This window comes from Ranitomeya variabilis, chromosome 4 (assembly GCF_051348905.1).
Source record: "Ranitomeya variabilis isolate aRanVar5 chromosome 4, aRanVar5.hap1, whole genome shotgun sequence".
Classification (NCBI taxonomy): Eukaryota; Metazoa; Chordata; class Amphibia; order Anura; family Dendrobatidae; genus Ranitomeya; species Ranitomeya variabilis.
The window spans coordinates 473,844,138-473,868,054 of record NC_135235.1 but is presented as its reverse complement, the minus strand read 5'-3'; the positions used below and the strand labels follow the sequence as shown (position 1 = coordinate 473,868,054).

Below are 23,917 nucleotides of genomic sequence, written 5' to 3'. Positions count from 1 at the left end.
CAGAGCTCACGTGGCCAACAATCAGCGGCCACTATTGAGCTGCTGTGCTCTTACTTCCTTTGGACGAACGTCGGATATCCAGGGAAGGTATAAGAGTTGTAGCCCATAAGCGGTCGCTCATTGCCTTCTCGGCTCAAGTGGCATATCAATGTCATGTGAGCCTCACTACGGGGAGTGAGTATGGAGTATTTTTATTTTAAAAGAGGAGATATAATATTTAAGAAGGGCTTGTCTGAGCAGTGAACAACCTCTGTAATGTGAAACAAATATAAATCTTATATCTTGCTGCTCCATGTGTAGGGTACTGCTGCCAGCACCAAGAACAAGCTACCAAACCTTATAACTTCTATAGAGACCACTGGAGCCAAAGCACTTGAGGATTTTGCAGACAGTATAAAGGTAACTTGAATGGTGATTCTATCTGTATAAACCCTATTACACAAACTGATTTTAGCCCATATACAAGTGCCGATTGACTATCATGGTTGATCAGCACAATTTCAAGTGTTATTCCATTGTTCTTTAACGAGTAAAAAGACAAGCAACTGTTTAACTTGCAATTAACTTATTTTTTACCCCTTCACGCCATTTCCATTTTTTTGTTTTTTCTTCCAAGAGTCAGAACTTTTTATGTTTCCTTCAATATAGCCGTATGAAGACTTGTTTTTTGCGGGACGAGTTGTACTTTTGAATGTCACCATTGATTTTATCATATCGTATCCTAGAAAAGATGGAAAAAATTACAAGTGAGGTGAAATTGCAAAGCTAAAATGCAATTCCACAATTTATTTTTTTTATTTGCCATGTTCACTATATGGTAAAACTGACCTGGCAATATGATTCTCCTGGTCAGAACAAGTGCACAGATCCAAATATGCATAGTTTATTTTTTATTTAAGTGGTGATTGTTTTTTTCTAAATTTGTATGAAAAAGTTTCTTTATCGCTTTATTGGGGGACACAGGTAACCATGGGTGTATGCTGCTGCTGCTAGGAGGCTGACACTAGGCAAAAAAAGGAAAATAGCTCCTCCCCAGCAGTATACACCCACTGACAGGCAGAAAGCAACTCAGTTTAAGCTTAGTGTCTGTAGGAGGGTGACTGGATCTGATCCCAGATCCGCAGTTTTTTTCTTTTCAGGTATCTTGTTGTGTTTTATTAATCTTTTTCCTTTGTTATTTCAGGTTCTCCATCTTCAGCGTAACAGGGTGTAAATTCTCACCCTGTTTTCCCACAAATATGCGACTGAGAGAGCAGTGTGGTGTCACCCACATCGCCTACTCTCAGACCCGCAGGCAGGACCTTATCCCATGTCACCTTTACTGGTGTTTCAGGGTGATTTCCGGTGGCCGGTCCTTTGCCTATTCCCCTCCTCACCCCCCTCCTCGGAGATGGCTGAGAGGAAGACGGTGGTCACCAGCGGTGGCCTCCCCCTTCTTGTAAGTTGTTGATGTTGTCTTCTGCACCATCCGGAGAAGGTGCGGGTAGGAGGATCCCTGTTCGCAGCGACCCTCTACCATCCGAGGACTCCTGATGCTATCCTCATTGGTGAAGAGGACTGTGGACTTCCGAGCCGGTATGTATGCTCTGCGTGCGTGTTCCTTCCTCCAATCGGATCTCCCTCTTCCCGGCCGGGGCACACCCCCGGTGGTAAACCAATCACAGGGGCACTTTCAGTTTGTGTTGGCCGGCAGATCCTCCGGGCAGGCCACGCCCCCGGCGTGCCAGCCAATCACAGTCACTCTGTCGATTTTCAGCATCGTGCTGATATCAGCGTTGCCAGCAGCCATCTTGGATCCTGTGCTCTGTAGCTGCCGGTCCAAGACACAGCCTCTGCCTGCTTCATCCCGTACATTCGGCTCAGACTTCGTCTCATCTGTATGCGGACATCTGACAAGGGGGGCACAACTATCCATCGATCTTTGGCTGCATTATAGCTGGCATCGGGTAGGCTCTGCCTTCTCCATTTCCTTGCCCCTGTACCCCTATATAGTATCACCAAGGCTCAACTTATGTCCAACCCTGCAGGGGCTTCCTGTCCTCCTTCTAAGCCCATCGTGATTCATTACGCCTTCACCTGCTGTAAAAGAAAATGGTCCTCAGGTCAGCCGTCCCCTTTCTGCCCGTCCTGCAGTCCTTCCACCTTGTCTGCCCCACAGAAGGACTCTAATTCCTGGGATGTGAGCTCACCCCTCCCTCCGGAGTGAGCTGTTGCCATGTCTCAATCGGGCTCGGACCTGACTAAAATATCGCAGTCCCTGATCCAGGCTCTGGAACGTCTTCCAAACTTGTCTGCCGCCACCAGTGCTCCAAACGCCTGCCAGGGTGATTCGCGCTCACCTTACCACGACCTTTGCAGGGACATATCGGGAAAAGGACCTAAAAAGTGGGCTCTTCCTAGTTCCTCATCCAGTTCCCCGGCCCCCTCTGCATCTTCCAGGGTGCTTATTTCTCCCCATACCTCCTCGGAGGAGGAGGTGTTGGGGTCGGATGTGGATTCCCAGTCCGGGTCTGAGTCTGATTCGGACCAGGCTTCTAAGATGCAAGACATGGTTGATAGCCTTATTTCAGCTATTACTCAGACCCTTAAACTAAAAGAGGACGAGGTTCCCGCTCAAGAGCACTCCGTTTTTTTCAAACAGGTAAAACGTCCCCCTCGGACCTTTCACAATCATAAAGAGTTTGAGGCGACCATGGCCAAGCACTGGGAGCATCCCGAGAAGCGTTTCTAGGGAAGGAAACAGCTAGACATCTTGTGTCCCTTTAGCACAGACCTTGTCGACAAATGGGCAAAGTCTCCCAAGGTAGACCCCCCTGTCTCGCTTGGCCTCAAAGACAGTTCTGTCTCTACCAGATAGTGCATCTCTTAAGGATGCCACAGACAGGCAGATTGAGTCTTTGGCTAAATCGGCCTTTGACGCGACTGGTGCTTCCCTCTGCCCCAACTTCGCCTCCACCTGGGTAGTGAAGTCTATCTCTGCCTGGGCAAGAATACTTCGCCAGGGCATCGTAGCAGTGGCTCCTCTGGAGAAGCTAGCAGATTTGGCGGACCAGATTGCTCACGCCGGCAAATATCTCCTGGCCGCCTCTTTGGATGCGGTCGGCTGTTCCGCTAGAGTAAGCAGCAGCATCGTCACCATAGGCCGCATCCTTTGGTTGAAGGTGTGGAATGCGGATCCAATCTCTTAAGAAGTCACTCACCAACCTGGCCTTTCTAGGTTCCAGGCTCTTTGGGTCCAGACTGGACCAGATCATTTCGGACGCTACCAGGGGGAAGCGTACTTTTCTTCCTCAGTCCAAGCCCAAATGTCCTTTCAATAGGAAAGCGCCCTTGCCCTTTCATTCCTTTCAACTTTTCTCCTCTTCAGGAACTTCCTCTCAGCAGGATCGCTCGTCCACCCCAAGGGAAAGAAGGAAACCATCCTTCAAACCGACACCTCGCTGGAGGCCACAGGGCTGCTCCTCCAAGCCCTCTGGTTCCTGCTCTCACAGGTTCTCTTCTAAGTGATGGGTAACCCCCACCTGGAAATCTATCCAGGTGGGAGACCGGCTTTTTCTCTTCAGGGACGCATGGTTATCAGTGGTCGACGACGCCTGGGTCAGAGAGATAGTTATGTCCGGTTACAAGATCGACTTTTCTTCCTCCCCCAGGAAGACGTTTCTTTCTGTCTCTCCCGCCAAAGCTTCCGTATCAAGCCCCAGGGGTTCTTCAGGCCGTCTCTTCCCTTCTACACTCAGGAGTAATCGTTTCCGTTCCTTGGAACGAACGGTTTTCAGGGTTGTACTCCAATCTGTTTGTAGTACCGAAAAAGGACAGATCGCCTCGTCTGATCCTGGACCTCAAGCAGTTGAATCACCACGTTCAGATCCGCCACTTCAGGATGGAGTCCTTACGCTTGGTAATCGCCTGCATGGAACCAGGAGAGTTTCTTTGTTCTGTAGACATCCAGGATGCCCATTTCCACATTCCTGTTTGTGTGCAGCACCAGAGATTTCTTTGGTTTGCAATCCAGGAGGATCATTATCAGTTCATGGCCTTTTCTTTCGGCCTAGCGTCTGCACCCAGGGTGTTCACGAAGATCATGGCAGCGGTCATGGCCATCCTTCGCTCCAAGGGGATTCTCATACTCCCTTACCTGGACGAACTCCTGATCAAAGGTCCGTCCCGCCGAGACTGCGTCCAGAGTCGTCAGATCACTCTGGACTCTCTGGTACTTCTCGACTGGATAATCAACAGAGAGAAATCCTCCCTAATCCCAGCCCAGCGCCTGGCATTCCTGGGTATGGAGTTCGACACGATTCAGGCCTGTGTCTTCCATCCGAAGGAGCAGTTTTCATCTCTCCGCCAGGGAATCTGCCTTCTAAGGTGTCCAGCTCCTCTTCCCTTACGGTCCTGCATGAGGGTCCTGAGGAAGATTATTGTGTCCATGGAAGCTGTGCCTTTTGCCCAGTTCCACACCCGTCCTCTTCAGCTGGCCCTCTTGTCTGCTTGGGACGAGAAGACCATCTCCCTAGACCGACCGGTACTTCTGCCTTTCAATGTGAGGTAATCTTTGACTTGGTGGATGCTATCCACCTCAGTCCTGCGCGGGCGGTCTTTTCTTCCTCTCCGGTGGCAGGTCATCACCATCGACGCCAGTCTCCTTGGTTGGGGAGCTATATTCCTTCATCACACAGCACAGGGTCGCTGGGACACTCAGGAAGCCCTTCTCCCCATCAATCTCTTGGAGATCAGGGCAGTCTTTCTTGCCCTTCTCCGCTGGCAGCCCCTCCTCGCAGGCAAGCCAGTCTGCATTCAGTCGGACAATGCCACGGCCGTGGCTTACATAAACCACCAAGGCGAGACTTGCAGCAAACAGGTCATGACAGAGGTGACAAAGATTCTCCAATGGGTGGAAGGTCACGTCCGTGCCAAATCAGCACTGCTATGTATAGCAGAAATCACGATCTATGAACGCCATCCACGAGCCAACATTCACAGGAGTATTGTAATGACAGGCATAGGGGTCTTCTGCAAACCCCAGCTGTCATGACAAACCATCGGCGCCCTGTGATCACGGGAGTGGACGGCAAGAATGATGCCGCCGCTTTTTAAATTTAACTGGATAACAGCCGCAGGTGGAGCTGCGATAGCACATGACAGCTGATTAAAGATGGGAAAGATGCGGGCTCAGTGTCTGAGCCCACATTAAAATCAGCGACAATACATAGGACATAAATATACATTATATGTCATGAAGGGGTTAAAAATCCTCTATGTTCTCATGAACGTAGTAATTTATAAGTTTATTGTTTACTGCTCATTGCATTGGTTAATGGCCACCAAAGCAGTCTATCAGCAATGGTCAAACATGTGCAGTGCAGTGCAGTGCAGTGCAGTGCAGTGCAGTGCTTACAAGCTGTCTCCAATAAAGCTTGTAAATGCTGCTCAGAAACTGGCGATGATTGCTGGACCACACTATTAGCTTTTAAATGCAGCCAGCTTCAGTGCCACCATGCTCTTTGATCCTGCAGTGCATCAGGAGGGCACAGTTTTGACTAGTGGCTCAATAATGTCGTTGCTCTAAACTATGATGCACTGCCGCCAAGAAGCAGGAAACCAAGAGACTGGAGAGCAGTGCACGTTTGCCAAAAAAGGTAAAACGCACCTTTAACGGCCTGTTCAACTGGACTGACATAAATTTTATGAGGACAGCACAATCATTAATACATTTGTCCTGTCCCAATATTAACAGGATCAACATGTTGTTGCTAGCTCATCCTCTGTTTACAGGATGATTTTTATGTTGTCATAAATGATCCAGTTAACTATCATTTTTACTCTTTCATTAGCTATTTGTCACCTTTTTTTCGTGGGCAAATGATTGGGAATAAATGTTCTCACAATCCAAGAGAATTTAATGCAGTTGAATGCATAGACATACATAGTTCAATTACAAACCAGCTGCAGGTCTCCTGATCTAAACTGAACAGCCTTATATGGCTATGTGCACACATTGCAGATTTTGAAGCGTTTCTGCAGCGTGGACGCGAGGAATTGCATCAATTCCGCAGTGTAGTGCACAAGCAATATTAGTCAATGGGAAATTGACAATTGGTGCGCACATGCTGTGGAAAAAAAACGCGCATATTTGCAGCATTTTATTTTCCGCAGCATGTCAATTCTTTTTGCAGATCTGCAGCGTTTCTGCTCCCATTGACTACCATTGTGTCAGGCAAATCTGCAGCAAAACCACAGGTTTAAAAAGAGTTGGGTGCGAGAAACGCAGTTAGGGAGGAGGCGGAGTGTGGGCGGAGACTGTGTGTGCGGAGAAGATGTGCGGGTGTTTGTGTGTATCTGTGTGTGTGCGTGTGCGTGCGCGTGGGTCTGCGGGTGTGTGCGCGGCTGTTTGTGTGTAGGCAGGCATCGTCCAATGGGACTACTAGTCCCACCTGGCTATGCCGGCTACAGTGACAGCTAGCTGGATGATGGGACAGTAGTAGTCCCATCATCTGGCTACTGTGTAAAATTAAAAAAAAAAACTAAAAAAAGAAAAAACACACATACACATACAGTACATACAACATACAGTATATACTCACCATACACCTAGTCCCCGAAGCCCTCGATCACCTGTAAAAAAATAAATAAATAAATAATAAACCAACAGTATTCTCCCTGATCCAATGTAATCTATTTAATGATGAGTGTCCCATGACGATCTCCGGTGGATAGCTGTCACATCGGCAGATGTGACCTCTCTCCAGGGGCTCTGGTGATACAATGATGGCAGGTATTCCTCCGCACTGTATCCCTCCGCCGAGTTCAGCAGAGTTCATACTGTCACTTGCGGCACCGCTGTGTGGGAAAATTCTCACGCAGCAGTGCCGTAAAATGAGAGACTGAACTCATTGAACCCTCAGTGATAACACTGCAGGAGACATTGTCTCCTGTCAGTGTGTCACTGGAGGCCTTGTAGAGCGGTGACAGCTCTATAGGGGAGATTGTCATGGGACACTCGTTTTTAAATGGTCTGTGTCGGACCAGGGGGTATTTGTGTTGGTTTATTATTTTTTCTTTTTTAAAGGAGATCGAGGGTGTCGCAGGAATTAGGCATAACATTAAAGATGGCAAAACTGTGTTGTGTTTTATTTTATCAAAATACTTTATTCTGGCTGTGTCTTTATTTAACCCTTTAACATCTATAGGATTAGTAATGGATAGGTGTCTTATTGACACCTCTTCATTACTAAGCCAGCTTGATGTCCCCTTACAATACAAAGGTGACATTAACCCCCTATTACCCCATATGCCACCGCTATAGGGCAGTGGGAAGAGAGAGGCTAAGTGTCGGAGTTGGTGCATCTTACAGATGTGCCATTTCTGGGGCTGCTGTGTGCTGGTGTTCATAGCCGGGGGGTGGGCAGTATCCATGGTCCCTTCCTAGGCTATGAATATCAGGCCGCAGCTGTCTGCATAGCCTTTACTGGCTATTAATTATAGGGTGACCCCACCTAATTTTTTTTGGTGGGGGTCCCCCTATTTTCATAGCCAGTAAAGGCTAAATATACAGCTGCGGGCTGATATTCATAGCCTGGGAAGATCCATGGGTATCAATCCCTTCCTAGGCTATAAAAATCGGTCCCCAGTCCCTGGCTTTCCCTCTCTGGTGCAGAAATTTGCGCGGGAGCCCACGCCATTTTTTATTTTTTTTTTAAATTTAAAAAAAAAATAGATATTGCGTTTAAGGCCGGGGTCACACTTACGAGAAACTCACACGAGTCTCTTGCATCAATACCCAGCACTGCCGCCTGCACACGGGACCAAAGTGTGCGGCTGCATGTATTTCTATGTAGCTGAATGCTCCAGTCGGAGTGCAGGTGGTGGTGCTGGGTACTTAGGCGCGAGACTCATGCGAGTTTCTCACAAGTGTGACCCCGCCCTAACGCAGATTTTGTGTGTGTGTGTGTCTTTATTTAACTCTTTATGTACCATTTTATTATGTTTATTACTAAACATTGGGCTTGGTATTATCTATATCCATCTATCTATAGATCTATCTATCTATCTATAGATCTATCTATCTTTCTGTGTGTGTAAATATTATTCTTCAATGGAGTATGTAAATGAAGAGGTTGGACAAGAAATTACATCACAATTTTTTTTTGTTAAATAATAAATCTTTATTTAGCTTACAAAAATGCATACAAATCCGCATGAAAATCCGCATCAAATCCGCGTGGATTTTTACCTGCGTTTTCTGCTAAGAGATCCAGAATCTGCGCAGAAAATTTGACAGGAAAATCTGCAACGTGTGCACATGCCCTTATATATATTTCTATGAGGCTGCGGGTTCTGGTCAGGAGACCATGAATGTTAGTCGTGAGAAACTGGCTGCATACCTAAAGTAAGGAACACCCAAAAGGAGTATATGTAGAAACTAAAGGGGGTCACAGTAAAACGTAACAAAACCAAAATTAAAAAAAAAACACTAAAAATTCTAATTCTTTATTGACCATTAACTTTTAAAGGAACCACATCTTGTGTATGTGTAGTCATCCTAGCTGCAAGGAAAAAATATAAAAAATGTTTAACAAGACACCGAAAGAGGAATAAACTCCTATTAGGGCTATATGTATTTTTGGGGAGAATTGGAGCCTGTATTTACCTTAAATTTCTTCCCTGCCAAGTCCATGGAGGTTGGCACCCTGAAAAAAAATGCGACAATGGTACCCCCGCGCCTCAAAGACTGCGCTTTGAGCTGTCTCTAAGTATGAAATTCATTTAATAATCTGTTATCAAGGTAGGACAATACTCAAAAATAAGTTAGGACATATAGAAATTACCCTAATTACCCAAAGGTATCCAGTAACGTACTGCCAGAAGTGCTAGTACTAATACTATAGGCCCCAATTCTTCCCCCAATACATATAGCCCTAATACAATTTTTTTTCTCCTTTTGTGTCTTGACAAAAGTTTTTAATATTTTTGGCCTTGCAGCTAGGAGAACCATAAACATACATGAGCTGAGGTTCCTTTAAGGGTAAGTTCACAATAGGCGTTTTTTTTCTGCAGCAAAACCTGATCTCTTGGCAGGAAAGAAGCTGCAGAAAAAAGCATGTTTTTCTTCTGTTTTTTTGTGGCGTTTTTGTTGCCTTTTTTGTGTGTGTTTTTTTTGCGGCGGTTTTGGCATGCTAGGTTTGTCTCTTGTGCATGCTGATAAAATTTAGTGTTGAAAAAAAAAGTCCTATTGAAAAGAATCAGATTTTGGCACCAAAAATGCAGCAAAACCTGATACCTTTTTTTTTTTTTTTTTCAGCGTTTTTTTACCACTCATTCAAGTGAATGGATGAAAACTCTGAAAGAAGTGACATACTCTATGTCCAAAAAAAACATGCAAAGCACAAAATACTGATGACAAAGAAAACAGTGTGTGCATGAGATTTCTGAAATCTCATAGACTTTTCTGGTACTGTAATACGCAGCTGAAATTTAGCATAACAAGCAGCAAAAAAATGCCTAGTGTGAACTTAGCTTAAAAGTTAATGATTAATAAAGAATTAGAAATTTTAGTGGAGTGTTTTGGGGGGTTTGGTTTTGCTGCATACCTACAGTAGACTAAAATTAGTCAAAGATTAAAGCAGGTCATATGTTTTAGATTTAAAAAAATCGGTGGAACTAACTATTTTTAGCAGGATCAGCCGACAAGCTCATGTGCATGGGGACTTACTGACTTTTCACAAATATATGATAAAGAAAGATCAGGCATGTCTGCCAACAGATTCCGACTTTCTAGTGAACCTGACCAATTTTCAAAATTTCCGGTTGCTTTTGTTACACCAACTTATACCATGACACTCTACAGAGATTGGCATTATACTTCGATCTCAATCTAAATTTGCTGCTTCAGACAAAGGTTACTCCTCTGATGAATCCCACTTCAGTTAACTGGTCCACCATCTGTTTTGCTTACGTTCCTCCAACGAACGCAGGCCTAGTGGTCCCATGCCATTCATACATGCTAATTGCATGAATGCTTCAGAAAAACCAGCAGTTCCATTTTGTGCATTCTTGGATAACCCCTAACTGATTTTCTATTAAACTGGTCCATGAGTTTTGCTAAAGAAAAAAAAGATGCTTAAAAGTGTCTAGCAGAAATTAAAATTGGAAATGTGTGTTTGCTTGTGTTTCATTTCTTAACCAGTACTTTAAGGTTATTAGCTTATGGGTCGGGAGCTAATAACACTCTTTTAATAATTCTTAGAATGATCCTGATAAGGAAACCAGTATGTCTAAAGATGGCACCGTACATGAACTTACTAGTAATGTGAGTACTGGCTTTTGTGTTCAGTGTGATGAAAGACTATTGTTGCATTAAAATGTTGTAGGCAGAAGCCTTGTAATTTTAAAGGTATTGATCATGCTAAAGTTTGTAGGACACCCTCCCGTAATCTGAAGCTGTGGGTCTCTCATGATGTAATGTTAGTATACCTAAGCCATTTGCATCTGTTTATATACTGACGTAATCAACATAGTAAGGGACTTTATATTGCACCTATACCTGTTAGATCATATGTTAGTACTTGGCTACATTTAATATTCTGTGGGCCCCCAAGCTCCAATTTGTCAGTATTACGGTATCTTCGGGCATACTGAATGCTTAAAGGGGATTCTTAGGCTGGAATATCTAGTAGATATATTAGTCATACTTGCGTAAACACTTGTGTTTTTTTTACAAATGCTGACGCTTTTAAGAACTCTGTTTTCCATCCAGGCTATTCTTTTCCTACAACAGCTACTAGAGTTCCAGGAGACTGCAGGAGCCATGCTGGCATCACAAGGTAACAGAGTTCAGTGTTTCAGGGGCCACATCTATGACGTTCTACAAGCACCTTCGCATAAATCAAAAATGTGATATTGATTCACTCATGTTTTTACCAACTTCTCTGCCCTGGTGATAAAGCCTACTTATTTTTCTCAGGTGACCCTACTTTACCCCTTGTTTTCTTCATTTCTGTATATTCTGCATATAAAATGTACACATCAGTGGCATACACGATACTTTATATCTTAGTAATGCCTATGTTTCTAATTGTATTCCTAAATGGTTAGTTTCTTTCTATTAAATGGGTAAAATTTCAGGGTGCTTGTAAAAACAAGCAATTTACCTGTTACTAAAAATGTACTCCTTTCTCACGCACAGAGTGACTTTTAATTTTGCTAAGCATAGTGCTTACAAGCTGTTTTGTATAGACCTTGCATTCACTGCTTTGAAGTTGACCAGATCCGCTGGAGCTCACAATTAGCTTCTGATCCTGATCGGCTTTACTGCCAATGTAATTCTCTGATGCTGCATCTGCTTTCAGCATCAATTAATCAAGAGCACAGCGCAAGCTGGAAACCTAGAGACTGGGGAGCAGAGCACTCCTGAAAAATAAAGCTGAAACAACCCTCCTAAGCTTGCCATACACTTTGCATATCCATTGGCCGGTAGCTATTCTTTCTATCTGACCTACATACACATGCACACTCATCCGAGCATTCATGTGTATTGAATGAGGATAGTGGAATACACTACTACCTTTGGCTGTGGCTTATGTTATCTTACATGAGAGCGAAAGGATCAGGCATTTTGTGATTCAACAGCTTTATCCTTTTCTCTCTAGTATCTGTTGTCTAGGTCCCATCTAAGAACCTACTGACTAGAGCGGGGATGGGGAACCTCAGGCCCTAGGGCCATTTACGGCCCTCGATGACCTTTTATCAGGCCCCCAAGCAGATTTACAGGGACCGCATTCTTGGGCAGGAAGGTTTATTTTGAGGTTTATTCTGGAATGCTGTAGATAAGCCCCCGATGTAACCTGAAAGATGAGAAATAAAGGTTAGATTATACTCACCCAGGAGCGGTCCCGGTCCGATGGGCGTCGCGGTCCGGTCCGGGGCCTCCCATCTTCTTACGATGATGTCCTCTTCTTGCTCCGGCGCAGGCGTACTTTGTCTGCCCTGTTGAGGGCTGAGCAAAGTACTGCAGTGCCCAAGTGCTGGGCCTCTCTGACCTTTCTCGGTGCCTGCGCACTACAGTACTTTGCTCTGCCCTCAACAGGGCAGACAAAGTACGCCTGCATCGGAGCCGCGGCAAGAAAGCAAGAAGAGGACGTCATCGTCTGAAGATGGGAGGCCCCAAACCGAGACGCCCATCAGACTGGAGCGGGACCGCCCCTGGGTGAGTATAATCTAACCTTTATTTCTCATCTTTCAGGTTACATCGGGGACTTATCTACAGCATTATAGAATGCTGTAGATAAGCCCCTGATGCCGGTGGGTTTAGCTCGGATACGTCCCTTTAATTTCCCTTTAATTTCCCTTTAATTTCCCTTTAATTTCTTCTCGCTCTGTTAGCACACACACGCAGTGTTCACTACTGAACACTGAATAGCATGCAATGAAAGATTACGTCCTGACACCAATGACAGAGTCGGGATGTACTTTGTGGACGGAGTTTGTACGGCCCCCGAAGGATGGTATAAATATCCAAATGGCCCTTGGCAGATAAAAAGATTCCCCACCCTTGGACTAGAGAGTCGGGAGGCCACCATACCTGATAGGTGTTAGGTGCACCCCACATTATTCTATTGTGTATTGGCAGCTTTAGTATGCCCACTTACACTGTATGCAGGTGACGGGTACATTTTATATCTAACATGTAACCAACTTGAAAAAGTTTCTCCATTATGTGATATTAAATATCACTTTTTTTTACTTTTTTCAAATTCACCGGTGTGCTGCTTCCATTTTTTATCTATCTATCTATCTATCTATCTATCTATCTATCTATCTATCCATTGTGTCACTATCTCTGTGCCTTTGTGCTTCACATAATCTACCGATTAACTCTTACCCTTTTTTTTTTTTTTTTTTTTTTTATATATTCTTTATACTGTAATTTACATGTCTACATTTTGCCTCCATCTTTTCAGTTGCTCACATGACCCTTTACACATCCATTACTTTAAGAATTTCTCACGTTCTTCTTCAGATTTATAAATTCCCCATTCAGCAACATCTGTAATTTTTTTCATTTTTACTTAGTGATTTAATCTTCTCCTTTTAGTGCACTAAACTGATATTCTGTTCCCTCCTGTTGTTCTTTGGCCCCTTTCTCCTTGCTTTGTTTTCCTCTCTTCCTCTCCCTCCGTTACCAATAGTTCTTGGGGACACTTACAATATTCCTATCGATCCCAGAGGTAAGCAGTGCAAGACTTCTAGGGGCTCCCATGCTCATACTTGTCAATTCCCATAACTTCTTATTTCTCACTGCATGACTATTCCATTCCAACCAGTCTGCAAGCAGTCAGTATACATGGTCATAGCTTTCTGCGTCAAGTCAGTCATATGTTCTTGTGAATCCGTGTCTTTCAGTTCAGAGCATATCATTGAAATGACTTCCATAATATATTTAGCATTCAAACACATTGTCGAGGCATCAAATCATTACTTTCATGTTTGCGTTGATGTTAACCAGGGCATACACCAAAATTATAGGGACCCATAGTAAAACTTAATTTGTTGGCGCTCTCAGTGGGGCCCATACTAGGTTATTGTTTAAGCCAACTGAGCAGAATTACTAACTTTCATTTTGTTGATGAATCCTGTTTAGGCAAAAAATGCCCGGTCATATATTTTCCAATACTTGTATATAGACAAAAGAGCAGCGTGAGAAAATTGACAAAAATACATTCATTTATTTACCTCAAACAGCCCTAAATCCTCTACTTCCATTCACACAATATGTATTATTACTGACTTACCTGCTTCCACCAGCACCACAATGGGGAGCTCCGTGCATATGAATTTTGGGGAATCTGTCATCAGGTTTTTGTTTTCTAATCTGAGAGCATCATAATGTAGAATCAAAGACTGATTCTAGCAATGTAGATTTGATCATCTCCTGCTGATAAAACTGTGGTTTTTATCCCTAGAGAACTAGTAAACCTGCTGCCTTGTAGTCCTCCACATTCATGAACTCTGTATTACTCTGCAGCCACCACTGATTGGCAGCGTTCTGCCTATTCACAGTGTATACAGAAAGTTGCCAATCAGTAGTGGGGCCAGGTTACATGGAGGACTACATGGCAGATAGTTTACTAGTCCTCTACTGATAAAAATCCCTGTTTTATCAGCAGGAGATTATCAAAACTACAGGCAGCAGCCCAGTTAGTTATACATTGCTGGAATCGGGGTCTCTACCGCTAGAATATTCTACTCTCAGATTAGGTGGCAAAAACCTGGTGGCAGATACTCGTTAAGACTAATCTCCAGTGAAAACTAATAAAAAAGCCCTGCAGTCAGCATTCTGAGTGGCATAGATTCTAAGAAACCTAACATTTTTATCATGAGAACCTTTGGAATACCATTTTAGCACCTAGTGACATGATGTGGTATGCTCAGACCATGTTCCTGTACGGTCAGACACAGCCATTGCACAGTACACAGCAGGGGCACATTTATAAGATTATCTCAGCGCAGGAACATTTTTTTAAAAAACATCCAGTGGTGGAAGTTATTTTTATTCCGAGATCTATTGGTTAATGTGTACTTTGTTCATGGAACAACCACTCTAAGACTTTTATCAAATTGCTGGGACTAATGTTTTATATAATCAATAAAATAAAAGTCAGTTACTCTTTAAACCGTTCCCATAAATGTGATGGAAGGTGTAAAATATTTGTGCTTTGAGCGCTCACTTGTGGGGGTTGCCGGAATATGCTGGCGCTCTGGGCTGGGCCACATAGTAATGGCGTAGTCTGCTTCTATGGCCATCACCAATAACCAGTCCATATGTACCTGTGTACTTCAGAGAAACCCCTTGATGGCTTCTGAGGAGCTGTGGGGGTCTTGTCCAGATTGTGCAAGACTCTTCAATTACATGGCAAAATTGGCAAACAAAGTAAGTGGGAATTGGCCTGTGTTTATGATGCCTTTCTCTCCGTCACATAATGGCAGCATAAAATAAGAGTGCTCTGTCCTCGCAAGCATATGATCATTTAATTTTGGAATTCAGACCGTCTCTTCCTAATGAAATATGCGGGGAAGCAGATACAGAATGGAAGCCACACCCTGAAAACAACACCATGGAAGGAACAGGCACGTCTATTATTATTATTATTTATTGTTATAGCGCCATTTATTCCATGGCGCTTTACATGTGAGTATAATTCATACTCCCAGCCTGCTTTCAGTCCTCTGCATTTCACTATAATAAATCTATTTCCCAGATCATTTGGTAGAAGGATTTTGCCTATTTTATCACTCAAGTTATCAATCCTGATTTGTCTTTATTTCTGTAGACTACACAAGGGCACCATATGTGATCCGAGTCTTCTATATATAGTCTTTCTATTTGCAGAGCATTTATCTGGGCCAGGGAGGGACCTGTATGATGCCAGCATTCGTAACTGTTTTACTTCCTAATGGATATTGCTTCGTATATCGGGTTGGGTAGGTCAGCACTCCACATCTGCACAAATCCACCAACGGCTGCTCATAAATAAACGTCAGTCTGGTTGTCATGGCGACGTCATTAAAGAATATAAATCAAGATGCGGTGACGTATCTGACAGCCCTAGACAGCTGTCCTATTAATTACCTGACCCGCATGGAGCGCGCTACAGATAAATAGAAAGCCCAGTGGACAGGGAAGGAAGCGGATACAGGATATTGTATACATGGGGAAAATGGATGTGTCATTTACCAGAAGCCATATGCTGCTCGGCATTAAATCATTGGATGTCTCTATCCAAAGTCACGTTCTCTTTTCATTGAGACGTAAATAGGCCTCTACTAATTTACAGTGCAAACCAGTGTAGTGCAACATAGTAATATATTTAAAGGAGTATTGCAGCCCATAACTTATATTTGCAACTCCATCTGAAGTCCAGAATCACAGAACATTGCAGAACAACAATGTCACTCCAACACCATGACCAGGAGGAGGTGATGGAGTACCCAATCATGCATGTGCACTACTGTTCCTTGCAAAGCCTATGGCTCTGGCCAAAATAGCAGAGCACTGCGATCATCTGTCATTGTCCATGCATAAATACATGTTTCCATAAAATGGTACTAGACTTGTGATTTATATGATGGAGCCCTTTCTGCAGAGTGGCAGCCATAGCTATTTAGTGTCGGCTTATAATTTAGTGTACGGTAACTTAGTAAATGCAGTATTTCGCTAGTTCTATATTTGCAGAATCTGCTGTGTCCAGTTTGTCTCTAATTTCACCAAACGTCCATCGTTTTTTCCTATACATTATGTCTCATAATTTTAGGAGTCATCATCTGCTCATTCTCCTGATCATTGAAGGTCTGATCATTATAATGATGTGCTATTCTCTCTGTTATAGAGACCAGCTCTGCAGCCAGTAACTACAGTTCTCAATTTAGCCTCCGTCTTCTCAGCACGTATATCTGTAAGTACTTGCACTTTTCTGGGCATTGTTTTTGGTGGCATAAAGAATGTGTGTTGCCTTTTCTTCCTGTGGCTATAATATATCTTCTTAACATATACTTGTACTACAACTATCCAGCAGATGTAATGTTCTAGGGTGACAGGTTACTAGTAGAGCTGAGCAAATGAATCCGTTGGACCTAGTCCAGCATCCACACTGGTACTCTGTGACATCACGGGGGCCTAGTAATCTCACAAGAGGTGCCAAGGGTGCCAGCACTTGAGTGCCGACCAAGGAAGTTTACTCTGACTTGGCCCAGCTGCCAGTTATTAGTGGTTTACTAGGAAGATGGGAAAATATGTTTCATTGCTTAATTTAGGGAAGGGTGACTGTATGTAAAGCTGTTCATGTTGGTCTTTATAATGGCAGCCTAATAACAAAATTGTGATTTATATTCTCCTCTCCCAGGTAAAGTCCTTGGAAACTTGCAGTTAAAACTTCTATCTAAATCGAAGATGTATGAGGATCTGGCTCTGGGGGCAATATTTCTGCACAATAATTATAACCATATCCTCAAGTCACTGGAAAAGTAAGAAATAAATGTCTACTAAAGCATTATGATTAGAAAGAGGAGATGCTCCCTGTTGACTGCCTGGATCTGCCAACTGATTAAAGTTGGGAGAGATGACTAGCATTTGACAAACCGCTATCTTTTGTTGACTTTCCTTTAATTTGCACAGCCAATTTGACCAAATGTGCATATGGCTTGACTCTCAAAGAAAAAAAAAGATTGGGCTTTGTAATTCCACATGCTCAATCCTTCTCTCTCTTGAGAAAGTAGATGAAGTTAAAAAGCCCCAATACGGAAGCACCATATACTGTACCCTTGTTTGACCAAGACAATTTCAAGTGTCCTGGACAAATCGGTTCAACCATCCTTTATAATCTAGATAAAACAGGATGATACCGCGCTAAAGGGATATAACTAGGCTGAGAAATCTATGTCCAAATGAGTGAAGTATATAAAAGTTACCCCTATTAGTAAACTCCCCGCTGAGTACCTGCTACATATGATGGAAGAGTGGAAGGGTGAGTGCACTATGGTAAATAATAAGCTGAGCACAACGTGGTACAAAAGATTTTGGCACTAACCAGTGCGAGTCTGACTCACCGAGATCTGATGTTGGTCGTAGTGTAGGAGGTACCAGGGATCTGGGCGCCCAGGCAGTGGGTCCGGCACGTGAGACGCTGCTCCTGGGGAACAAGTGCTGGGCGAGGAGGCCAGCGCCAGGTGACAGCAGCTGAACAGGAAGGCGGTGTGTCGGCTTGGAAACCAGGAACGCCCCTGATGAAGGACTGTGCTCCTTCGAAACGCGTCGGTTTCTGCTTGGTCCCAGTGCTGCTCCACACTTTTGTGACGTCACACAGTGAGCCCTCCCGTCCGCCATTTTTTTTTTCCCCTCACTGTTTCCAGGGACGCCACCGGTCGGGGCGTTCCTCGTGTCCACGCCACTGTCTGGGCGCCCGGATCCCTGGTACCTCCAACACTACGACCAACATCAGAACTCGGTGAGTCAGACTCGCACTGGTTAGTGCCAAAATCTTTTGTACCACGTTGTGCTCAGCTTAGTATTTACCATAGTGCACTCACCCTTCCACTCTTCCATCATATGTAGCAGGTACTCAGCGGGGAGTTTACTAATAGGGGTAACTTTTATATACTCCACTCATTTGTATATGGATTTCTCAGCCTAGTTATATCACTTTAGCGCGGTAAAAATCCTGTTTTATCTTTATTATTTATTTATATTGACAGCCCTGGCATCTGGCTGTTTTGATACCAGCAGCAAAGGGCATCTTTTCTAATGGTAGCGCTGGTGTTTTCTTTTGTTATATCCTTTATAATCTGTAATTTACCTAGCTTGTTAAACACACTATATTAGTCTTCTCTAATAAAGAAGTCAACAGTATAGAATAATGTTACAAGATGACAATATGATGGGACTTCGTTGACTTTAGCTATCATTTTTACGTTAGCCATTGTCTAACAGCATATGTGTTGATTCTTTTCCCACAGATCAGAGCTCATGCAATTGGTGTCTGTGACCCAAAGGGATCCTGACAGTTTATATCGCGAACACATAGAACAACAGATCCAGATCTACCAACGAAGGTTTATGTACTCTTAGAAAAAAATATTCTGGCTTGCTTCGAGAAACCTTTGATCTAAATAATAGCTGCATATGCTAAATAATTGTATGAGTGAATAGGGTTGAGAATGAGCTGCAGTAACAGTTTTCTTGTTGCAGAATAAATTTAGAAATCGACTCCTCCCTGATGGTATTGAGTGATGGAGGAGTATCTGCTTGGCTTCTTCATGTGGATGTGAAAGTCATGTGACTGCTTCAGCCAATCAGCCACCACTAATCAGCTTGCAGCCTTCACATTCAAAAACCAAAAGAGCTTGTTAGTTCTTTGCAACTCAAATGGAATGTGAAGACTGCTTGTGATCTGGGTCACTGACTAGCTGCCCTTGCCACATGACATATCCGGACAGAAGAAGAAACCAGGGGGACACAGTGTCACGCTCGCGTCCTGACTGGTGGGCGTGAGCTCGGGGGGTTTGTGGCCCCACTGTGCCACAAACCAGACTACCCTGGAAGGGGCTTGACTATGACAGCTGCCTGGGTTTTCACTGGAGCCTCTGATGGTGAGGTCAGGCTTGTGCAGCAGGCAGCTGCCAGGTGCTACTCCAGGGTGGTGTCTGGCTGTGGCTGCTGATCCCACTTGGGAGACAGGAACACCAGGATTGGTGAGGGCATCAGGCAGGACTGGCAGAAGAGCACGGCTGAAACTCAGACGAGTAGGCTGGCACGGCTGAGACACAGGGCTGGCAGAGACACGGCAGAGAACACGGCTGGCAGAGACACGGCAGAGAACACAGGGCTGGCAGAGACACTGCAGAGAACACAGGGCTGGCAGAGACACGGCAGAGAACACAGGGCTGGCAGAGACACGGCAGAGAACACAGGGCTGGCAGGGACACAGGACTGGCAGGAACGGCAGGAAACACAGGACTGGCTAGGACGGCAGGAACACAGGACTGGAAGGAACGGCAGGACTGGCAGGAACACTGGATTGGAGGGCACAGCAGAGAACACAGGACTGGTTGATGTGGTTTATGAAGGAACAGGTAGGGACCTGTTCACACAGGAGGTGCAGGAAAGGAAACAAGCAGAAAGGAATGAGGTATGAAGGAACAGGTTGGGACCTGTTCACACAGGAGATGTAGGTACGGAAACAAGCCAGAAGGAAAGGAGAATGAAGGAACAGGTTGGGACCTGTTCACACAGGAAGAGAACCGCAAGGCTGCGAATAGGAATGGTAGAGCAGCAAGAGATAGTGTAGCAACAAAAGCTAAGCAGAGCAGAACCGCAAGGAATACGGAGAGGAGCTGCAGCGAGAGGTTTCTGCAGCAAAGCAGAGCGGAGCCACAAGGAATGTGGAGAGGAGCTGCAGCAAGGAATAACTGCAGCAGCAGAAGATAAGCAGAGTAGAAAGGAGCAGAACCGCAGGAGTGCGGAGCAGAGGTAAAGCCACAAAGGTACAGAGCAGACAGAGCCGCAAGAATGCAGAGAGTAAGCAGACTGAGAACACGAGGAAAGACACAGCAGGGAAGGAAGCCACAGACAAGGAGACCGAGATAAGACTAAGTTCAGACAAGGAAATGGAACAAGACAAGAAACAAAGACACAGGGACCAGGATATTCTGCCTCCTGGAGGGCGGACAACAAGACCAAGGCAATAGCACAGAGAAAAGCCTCCAGAGAGGGAGTAACTCAGAGCAAGGCCTGGCAAACTCAGAAGCTAAACACTAACTGAGCTAACACATTGCACAGGCCCAGACCACTGGCTGGAGCTGCACTATATATTGGAGGCCTCTTGGTAATTGGTCAGGAACAGATTAGACAGATGCACCTGATTCCTATAAGAACCAGAGAGTTCAGGCGCCGCCCCCCTATACACACAGCCATGAAGCATGCAGAGGGCAGAGACACAGACCATGGAGCTGGCATGAAACAGAAACCACATCATGACCTGGAGCAGTGGGTAAGATAGTGTGACAGATGCGAGGCCATGCCGTGATGCCAGCAGAGTTGTTACACACAGGCAGCGATATGATGGAATGCCCACAAGAAGAATCCCAACAATTCCTTTAGTGTGAACCTGCCCAACTAGCTATACTGTCTAAACCGTGGGCAACATGAATCGCAGTCTGGATGAACGATTCCAGCCAGGTATATTACTCTCTGAAACTTTTGAGGACCCTCATAAAAGATTGAAGAAGAGTCGGAAGGGGCTCTATGGTTCACACTGGAACATTAAAGAAAATAATATGCCTGGCAGCAATTCTGCATCCAAAATGCGAGTCATGCAACCTGCTGTTTGGGCAGTATGAATTTCCTGACAGTTTCCCTTCAACAATTATCATCTATCTATTGATAGTTGATAATTTTTTAAACAAAAATACCTCTTTAAGTATTAGGATCCTGCAATCAATAGGCTGATTGAAAATGAATGTATTTGTCGGCTAATCAGTTAATAGAAATCTATTGTTTTGGCCGGGTTCACATGATATATATCTCTGTAAGGTCAGGTTTGGAGATGTTGCCTGACTGGCATAGTGGTCCGTATATGGACCGTGAAATTGGCTTGTGTGCCAGGCATTGGTAGCAAAGACTACCAATAATCTTTGATTTATTGTGCAGGAAGCTGCATTTTCCTTACAGACTGAATTCTCAATATTGTAGCTAAGTAATTACGATGTGGGGTGATAGTTCATTATATCATATACATGGTTCCTTGAGTCCTAGAATTTCTTAAAAGCTATGTGCATATTTGCACTGCATTTCATTATAAGAATTAAAAAAGTATTAGTAGAAACTTTGCAACCAGTCTTCATTTGGTGTATACAGCTGCCGTACAAATCGGTGCACTTTATCTTTTTGTTTGCAGGCTACAAAACAACATGGTTTGCAGTCTAACCCTGCAGTCTTGTGTTACTCCATTCTCGTTAGAACTTCTTTCCAATCTGCGGACAGTAGATCCAGATGGTAGTAATTTAATGATCACATCAGTTTCTGTTTCTACTTAAACATGTAGGTCTGCATGGGAGCTGCATACACAGAACTCTAGGGTATTTAAAGAACAGGCTATTTAATTTTAGATGCAATAGAGCATAAAATAACTTTATCTGCTGAAGGCCACTTATTTTTGCTAGAATAATGTTTTTTTTCTATTGTAGCTGGCTCAAGGTGATTGACTATGTCAATGACAAGAACCTTCCACCACTTCATGGAGCGAAGGTGACTTGCAATTATCTGAAAAGATCCGTGTTTTAATGTAAATGGATGCAATTACTTACTCTATGTTCTCTTTTTCTTGCCACAGTTGAAGGACAAAGAGAGGCAGATGATAAAGGAACGTTTTAAAGTAAGTCAATGGGATTCTGGTTTCGCAGGTATTTAGCCATTAATTATTCTTCCAATGTGATTGCAAGAGTAGTCACAGCCAAAACTGCTGATTTGTGGTAATGTTGTCCCCCCCATCAAAAAAAAATAGAACAATAAGCATTCGGAGAATCTCTAAGAATTTATATCCCAAAAAGGTTCCTAAACAAACTACAGTTTGTCCCGCAAATAAAAAAACAAAAACTCAAACATGGCTAAAAGAAGAATAAAAGGCTGTGGATCTTAGAAATATTGTGACACAAAAAAAGTTTTAATTTTTATTTGGCAGTTTAGATGATACATTTGACCTACTAAAAACATAAGCCATCATATGGCTATTGTCAGAAACATAAAAAGTTATGAAAGTTGGATGGCAGGAATAAAAATTAAAGTGAAAAAAAACATAGTAATATTCTATTACAATGGAAGGTGATTTACTATGGTCTAATCCTTTGCACAATATGTATGTCTTATTTTTATTGTTTAAAATTAGGGGTTTAACGAAGGCCTGGAAGAAATCTGCAAGATCCAGAAGTCATGGGCTATTCCAGACAAAAAGCAGCGTGAGCGGATCCGGCAGTCTCAGAAGAAAATAGTACAGGAGGCATATAGTGCGTTCTTATTCAAGTAGGTTATAGTGTACAATTGTCCCCTCCCCCCAACTTATTCATTATACCAGCTTCCGAATCTCTGGTTTTAGGTATTTATGATGCTCTCTAATACACTCACTTTTCTCTTCTAGGTATGGCAAGGGTGTCAATTTCACTAAGAACCCAGATAAATACATAAAATATTCAGTGGAACATGTTGGTGAAATGATTGAGAGACTCTTTGACACCTCAGCATGAAGAATGCCTCTTGGTCAAGCCTGTGTGTGTATATATATGTATTATATATGTCAAACTACTGTATATAGCTGAAAATCAAACATAATAAACTCTAATACTGGTGTTTATAGTATATTTGTTGTGTGAAATTGAGGTGCGGGAACATTGAGGACTGAGGTTATGCTGCAGACACTAAAAGCTGGACACTAAGAAAAAAAAGAAAATTAGCTATACCCTTCCTGTAAACACAAGTTAATTTTAAGTAGATCCCCCTCAGCTTTCATGCTTTTTAAAATTATTTTTCTTCCTTTTGGAATGGAAACTGGGATGTCCAATAGGGTAAAGACACTAAAGGGGTGACCAAGCTTTTCTCTGGGGGCGTTAGGGTATATAAATGGAATTAGGTGAGCATCGTGCCATTCAAACTTATTCACCCCCTATAATGGAGTAAAACACCAACACAGCACCTGTAGCCAGCTTACATCTGAAAGCACTTAACACCTTGCCCCTGGAATTTCGGGTGCACACCATAGAAAAAACAATTCAAATATTATCCATGAACAGAAAAAGGTGGCACTCACCATTTCCTTAAAAAGTTCCTTTTGTTAGTTCAACTTTTAAAACATGCCAGCAGGAAAGTTTGTGTGGTACACAGTTTACGACGGCCGTTTCGCGCCTCCTGTGCTTCAACGGGTCCTATTGGCAGGAGGCGCGAAATTTCCATTTTCAGGGAGTCCATCTCAAAGGAAACCGTGTCACTGCAGGGGCTCTGGGCTTTCTCAAAATGTCGGCAGAGTCCCTGCAGCACTGAACACCCGCAGCCCGAACACCCCCTCATCCAGCCTGCGGCCTGCAGCAACGCTCCACTCTTGTCTCCTCCAGCAGCGACCCTGGGACCCCGCTTCACCGCAGCCACCACCCCCGGTAAGCAATAAGATGCAAGGACCACCAGTTTATTAACCCCTTCACCCCCAAGGGTGGTTTGCACGTTAATGACCGGGCCAATTTTTACAATTCTGACCACTGTCCCTTTGAGGTTATAACTCTGGAACGCTTCAACGGATTTTGGCGATTCTGACATTGTTTTCTCGTGACATATTGTACTTCATGTTAGTGGTAAAATTTCTTCGATATAACTTGCGTTTATTTGTGA

The 23,917-nt window shown here is 43.8% G+C and overlaps 1 protein-coding gene across 11 annotated transcripts in view; it reads left to right on the top strand.

Annotated features, from left to right (window-relative positions):
• EXOC7 (exocyst complex component 7) overlaps window positions 1-22,886 on the top strand; it is a 42,654-nt gene extending 19,768 nt beyond the window's left edge. For 6 of the 11 annotated variants that reach the window (XM_077251789.1, XM_077251784.1, XM_077251783.1 and 3 more), the window contains 11 exons: window positions 301-399; window positions 10,244-10,306; window positions 10,754-10,820; window positions 13,185-13,223; window positions 16,383-16,448; window positions 16,896-17,016; window positions 18,505-18,600; window positions 21,733-21,793; window positions 21,879-21,920; window positions 22,431-22,564; window positions 22,680-22,886. In XM_077251789.1, the coding sequence (XP_077107904.1) occupies window positions 301-399; window positions 10,244-10,306; window positions 10,754-10,820; window positions 13,185-13,223; window positions 16,383-16,448; window positions 16,896-17,016; window positions 18,505-18,600; window positions 21,733-21,793; window positions 21,879-21,920; window positions 22,431-22,564; window positions 22,680-22,785 (894 nt within the window). In that variant the 3' untranslated portion in view covers window positions 22,786-22,886. The remainder of the gene's footprint in view (window positions 1-300; window positions 400-10,243; window positions 10,307-10,753; window positions 10,821-13,184; window positions 13,224-16,382; window positions 16,449-16,895; window positions 17,017-18,504; window positions 18,601-21,732; window positions 21,794-21,878; window positions 21,921-22,430; window positions 22,565-22,679) is intronic. The other 5 variants (XM_077251790.1, XM_077251788.1, XM_077251787.1 and 2 more) reach the window with 1 other exon arrangement.
• Window positions 22,887-23,917: the final 1,031 nt, after the last annotated feature.